Genomic DNA, 6,493 nt, shown 5'->3' on the forward strand with positions numbered 1-6,493 from the left:
CCCTGTTGTGCAGGCATAAGCACCTGTTGGGCAAGATAGCAAATCAGATCAGGAGTCTGATCTGGGTGGAAAGTAACCTGACAAAACACCTGGCTTTTTTCACCCACATGGATTTTTCAGTCTAGTTCACTGGGGAGCAGGCAAACAGGGCTAACAGGTTCACAGATAAGAACAGGCTGGTAAGAGATGCTGACACTGCTATTAAGAAATGCAGTTTGCCCTTTCATATCAGTACCAGTCACTAGCACAATTTGTAGAAAACTTCTTGTACTTCTCTACTATCAGTAGAAATAAAGCTCTTTAATTTTTTTTTTAACAGGAATCTTAAATTTTGCAGAAAAATTCTATTCTAAACAGCAAAACCAGGACATCTTAATTCTCTGCTAAAACTTAACTGTACGAGCTTAAAAATGAAAAAATGTTATCCCACTCTTATAACCATAACTGTGGAGTCATGGGCACTGGTTCAACCAGAAATATTAATGGAAACAGTAATCCTAATATCAAACAGAAATATTTATTCTTCTGAAAGGAAAGACTGAAGAAACAGAAGGCACAGAAACTACAGAAAAGAGAAGGCTTGGTAGGTTTAAATGGGGAATATGTCTCATCTTTGTCAGAGCAAGCTTCTGTCCCTGACAGATACACCAAGAAGTGATATTACAAAGGTTTATGAATTAAGGGAAAGAACAACTAAGTATAAGGACAGTATGTTCAAACTTGGACAGTACTGACTTTACCCTGCTTTAATTGATTTTTCTGAGAGTCTGATACAAACTATGAAATTCAATGACAAGTGTGACATGCCTCGGATCTCACCAATGCCTCAGGCTATAAACTAACATGTAAAGAACACAGATATAATTTAATGAATGGACTAACATTATTTATTTTAAAAGGGAAACCAAAAGACAATATATAAAAAATGTACTGCATTTTTAACCAAATATAACAATTTAAATTACTTGATACCTGATACTATGTGATATTTACTTGTATATTAGTCTTTTGCAGCAAACTGGGACTCAGCATAAAAATACTTTCAGACTTATTTTCTTCCATGTGCATAGGATGCACTGCACGAAGGACAAACTCCTCCATTCCTGTAAAAACCCAAGCAACAACTATTAAAATTTAAAATAAATTCAAGTTGTATTCTTCACAAGATTAAACAGATTAGTGTATTTTGAAATATTAAAATATAAGCCCAAATGAAAGAATTAAAAAGGATAATCATTATAAAAGCATAATTCATGCTTACAGTTTCAGTGTAAAGAAATATCTGTTACGTTAGATGTTGTATACAGAGATGAAATGGCATATTGCCTAAGTAAACTCCATAATGGACAGTTAAGACAGCTACCACACATGAAACTAATACCCTTACCTTCTTTAACAGACAGATGTATACAGTCTGTGCTTGTCATTATCCATGGGAGATCATCAGTAGCAGAATCCTGCAGCCAAGAACTGAAAGCAGATTTAACATCATCTTCATGTATATCTTTATGCTAAATTGGAAAAAAGAAAGAGGAAAATTAAACAAAACAAGTTGTTAGTAAGTAAAACTGTTTTCTTCCTCTGCATGAGGCCTTTGTTTCTCTTATGGTAGCAGAGAGATGGAAGAAGATATAAGAGTTTTATTTATATGAAAAATAATGTTTTGCCAACAAAAATGAGCACTACTCGTCTCCTGGGTTTGAAAGAGCACCCAAGATATGCAACAATATTGACCTGTGACTTATTTTTGGTGCTCATTGTACCCCTCTCTTTCCCATATACTCTGCTTCCTATACAAAGGAGCCTGAGCTCATCTAGATGAGGGGCACCAACAATAAACTTCAACAGGCAGACAAAGAGATCAAACAACTTATCCCAGATCACCTAGATAAATGGAAGAAGAAAAGAAGTTGAGTTTAGATCACATATATCTTAGCCGAGTTCCTAATCACGGAAGCATAATTCCTGTCTGAAAAAGGGGGAATCAACTGAAATGTCTCCTACTCTGGAGACATTCAAGACCCGCCTGGACGCCTTCCTGTGTGATCTCATTTAGGCTCCTGCTCTGGCAGGGGGATTGGACTGGATGATCTTTCGAGGTCCCTTCCAATCCCTGACATTCTGTGAGTCTGTGAAATCATGGAAGCAATGTTCAGAAAGGAAAATGAAAGTTGCTGTCATTATTTCTTTCTATGTTTGTCTGGTTTGTTCAAAGCACTAAAAAAACCTTCAACTGAATTAGAAAGAAAGGGAGAATCTGTTTTTAAAACATATAGAAGCACATATAACTAGTTTGTACAATTTTAGCAAATTATTGACAGAATATTTCTTTTAACTCATATATATATATGTGTGTGTGTATATATATATATATAATGCAGTTCAATCATTCTTCTGTAGGTAAGAAACCAAAAATAGAATATTTGGGATAAAGAACAAACCATGGATAGGCCCTGCTATGATGGGAAGTGCTGTATTTAAAGTTTTGAGGTGCAGCTAACATGGGAAATAATCACTCCAGTGTTGCAGAGAAACAAGCATACAGTACATTACGAAGAAATACCTCATTTCAGACTGTGAGAACTGATACTAAGTATGTTCTTACTGTCACAGATTGACTCAGAAGACTGGATATGTCTCACAGCAAAACAGAGGGATTCAATTGTATAACTCTGGAAAATTAAATCTTGAGCATGAGGGGAAAAAACCATCAACATTAAAAAGAAGTAAAAACCTAAACAGGACATAAAAAATTATAGTAATTTTACTGTCTTTCTTAAGAAATCCACTGGGCACTGCAACATTCAAAGAGTCTAAGCATGTCTTCTCCCAGAAGACTTAAAATGGATACTTCCTCTTTATGATTATTTTTCTTTTTTGCTTTTGTTTTTATAAGCTTTAATGTATACACTTAAAATTTGCTAGGTGTGAATGAGTATTAAAGTACTGCAGATGAGAGCCTGATGCAAAATTATTATTGATTATTGTTGCTATTTTGAAAGCAATTGTTTATGTTTGAGACTTACAACAGAAAATGCATCTTTTCCCTACCAACACTGTTTCTCCTTCATGATGTCAACATCCTTTTTAGTAAGAAAGACATCAGAAATTTTCACAATTTGAGAACAACGGAAGACCCTATGATTTAAAAGATACTATACAGTATTCCTCTATAGCTTCAGGAAAGTAGGTATCAAAAAGTTCTATTTCCTCCACCCTCTGTGACCTCTGCCAGTTCCTTTATAAAGGAAATAATTACCGATAACACACCAAACTATTTTAAATATTTACCAAGTACAAAACAAAATTAAATGGCTTGACATTTACAAAACAAAATTAAATGGCTTGACATTTACAGTATCATTGATCAAATACAAAACAGCATTACTAAATAAACCTTGTTTAAGCAGATCATAGCATCTTCTTAATTTAAATTACTTACACAGTAAAAAGAAAAAGCAAGGAATTATTCAAAAAAGAAATTCCTTTAAAATGATGTCATACATGACAGAACTTCCAAACTATTATCTAACAAATGAAAACAAATAAACACTAAAACACTCCAACCTTCACTACAGCAACATTATCAGTTTTCCAACATATGAACAAATATGTGACCAAGAATATCAACTCACTAAGTTCTGTTTGGGTTGCAGTCTAAGAGATACAGGAATGTTTGGAATAGATTCAACTGACTTAATTCGGACCGTTGAATGTATTTCAATATGTAGTTTTTTTCTCAGACCATCTGGAATCTGAAATATTTAAAATAAAAGCAAAAAAAAAAAGAAATATCAGAAAATAAAACAGGTATTAACACTGCATATATAGTACATCAGTTTCTTCAGTTTCTTCATCACTAGCAGAACCTCTACATTTGATCATCAATCTGTTTGTTGGTTGTAATCTGCAAGAGAATTAAGAAGAAACCATAAAATTGACAGTGGTATCCAAATCTTGTTCTCTCATGCACACTTCTCATTGCCTCTTATCCTATTTGTGAAAGTGCTCACTATAGCTGACCATCTACTAACTTCTTTAAATAAAAACCAAAAGGTTGAAAAAGAACAGTTAGGAGACTTCTTAGAATGTTGTAAGAATGCTGTTAGTATAGAAGAAATAAAACAACTCTACTTCCATTTGCTGATTAAATTAATTTTACATGGGCAGGTAAATATAAATAGGCCATTATACATATCATAACTAAGCAGATGTGCAGCACAGACAGAGAAAATCCAATTTCCCTAAATTGGGCTCATCAGTTTACCCTTTTAAAAAGGAAACTACTTTTCAAATATTCTGTGTTATTTTGAAAGTATATCCAAATTGAAAACATCTCATAAATGTTTATTAAGTCTGAAAGACTTTATGGTTGCTGGCATTTAGAAAATTGTTATGTCTCTCAAAAGATTTAGTAGTAAAAACCACTGCAGGCTCTCACACTCATTCTCAACAAAAAAATAAGTAAATAGTGAGAAGTACATGATGTCAAAATAGTCAAATGGTGCATAAATAAAAATAATAAATAAAAAGCATTTAAAAAAATAAAAATAAAAAGCATTTTATCTATTTTTGTTGATCCTACACGTGCTTCCAGGAAAGAAGGAACATAAGCAGGCTAGAGTTCTATCAGAACAAGCTGAAATGTCAGTGTCTGCACACTGGGACTTGTGTCACCTTGCAAAATAGTATATAAAAACTAAAATAGTTTAAATGATATGAAAACTAGTTATTTTATATTAATTTTTAATGTATTTTAAAGAGTATATAAAAGAACTCACAAACATCATGTAGCACTAGGATACCTGATCCCATTACTTTCCAGTTTGATGATACCTGGAGTCCAAAACACATTTCAAAGTGCTAACTGATGAAACAAATCTCATTATGCAGTACTGAATGTAGGTACTTTCATGTTCTCATGAATACAACAGCTACCAACAGATTTTGAAGAAAGGGTGCACTCTCTCCAGAAATACTGAAGAATTTTCCCCATTTGGTGAAAAAAATGCTAAGGGTGCAGAAACCCACAGTACACCATACATCTTGGAGGATCATGGTAAGTAATGTAGTCCAGAATGAGACAGCTTAGCACAGCACAGCTCTAGTAATTATTATTTGATTCTCTCATACTGTGCTTGAGAGCTTAACACAAAGTCTACATCCCAAAACTGCGTTAACTAGCCAGTTCCACAATTACCCAATAGAAAATATTATCCAATAAAAAGCCCCAAAGACAGTGTGCTCAAACTGACCCAAACTCTTCCAACATGTAGGGCTTCCCCACTGTGGCCATACTCTATGACATTCTTTAGGTCTTCAAATCCATTCCAAACGATCTGAACAACAGATCCCTCACTGGATGCTTGACTGCTACTAGAATTAGAATGATTTTTGTCTTGCGTACCAGTCAAATGCTTTTGCTTTTCAAATGGCAAACTTTGCTTTGCTTCTTGATGACGCTGTCTTGGGGAAAGCAGCTCACTAATTCTCCCATAAGATACTACAGGATTTGGATCCAAATCAATAAATTCTAAATTCCACGGAAAAACATGAATAGCGTTGCACTTCAGAAATGCATGAGTGGCAGAGGCATTCTGCACGCTGGGAGGCTGGCACTGACATACTCTAAAAATAGAATCCATGTGAATTAAGTTCAGCAGCTTGTCTTTGAACCTGCTCATTTCATCTTTATCACACAAAGCCTTTTGTTTCTGCTCAGATGTATGAGAGAAAATGCTTCCTATGAAATTCCATATATTTGGGAGAACATTTGAGCCAAATGCCATGTTTGCATCAGCCTTATGCTGTTCAAGGACTCCCGGCTTTAAGTAAGGTTGTTTGGCAAAAGGATCCTTTACTGTTTCTTCTTGCTCCACATTATTTTTCACAAAATTTTTGAGCAAGATGTCACTTTCTGTGGAAGGCAGGCTGGTGATATTTTCCTCCAGTTCACGTGTTTTGGGACGTATCAGAAGCTCCGTGCACGGTTCTAATCTCCCATAGGGGGCTGCTGGCATAAGTGTACCTGAGTATGAACAAAGCAGGTCAATGAATGCATCCACTCTTTGAAACAGCTTACTCAGGGTGCCACAAGAGCCTTCACTATTGCTTACCAATTTTGATGTAAACGTGAGTGTGCTGTTCAACCCATACAGGAAAGATGGCTTTTGGAAATACTATTCGAATCTGGTCAAGAAGATGCTTTTCAAGAGAGGAAGCATGCAGTTCCTGGGAAAACATGGCATAATTATAAATTAAATACTGCATATATTTTAAACATTTGCTTGAAGATAAAAACTCTACATCTCTAATGCACCATTTGAAATATAAAATACAATTAAACCCCACCACATTTAGTATTTCCTTAGGGGCTGAAAAGAATGGGACATTGTGCAAAAAACTGCTTGTGTCAGAATCTCTGTTATCTGTAAGAAAAAGAACGTGAACAGTGGAAAAGGTTTTATTACCAGAATTTCCCAATCATCTGCTG

General features: G+C 34.8%; 1 protein-coding gene across 1 annotated transcript in view; it reads right to left on the reverse strand.

The window, feature by feature from the left end:
* LOC104532248 (peroxisome biogenesis factor 1-like) overlaps positions 1-6,493 on the reverse strand; it is a gene marked incomplete at its 5' end in the record, with an annotated part of 13,503 nt that overhangs the window by 4,382 nt on the left and 2,628 nt on the right. The window contains 6 exons of the mRNA XM_029087320.1: positions 994-1,103; positions 1,388-1,511; positions 3,636-3,755; positions 5,256-6,028; positions 6,117-6,231; positions 6,471-6,490. Coding sequence (XP_028943153.1) covers positions 994-1,103; positions 1,388-1,511; positions 3,636-3,755; positions 5,256-6,028; positions 6,117-6,231; positions 6,471-6,490 — 1,262 coding nt within the window. The remainder of the gene's footprint in view (positions 1-993; positions 1,104-1,387; positions 1,512-3,635; positions 3,756-5,255; positions 6,029-6,116; positions 6,232-6,470; positions 6,491-6,493) is intronic.

This window comes from Antrostomus carolinensis, unplaced genomic scaffold (assembly GCF_000700745.2).
Source record: "Antrostomus carolinensis isolate BGI_N321 unplaced genomic scaffold, ASM70074v2 scaffold19191, whole genome shotgun sequence".
Taxonomy (NCBI): domain Eukaryota; kingdom Metazoa; phylum Chordata; class Aves; order Caprimulgiformes; family Caprimulgidae; genus Antrostomus; species Antrostomus carolinensis.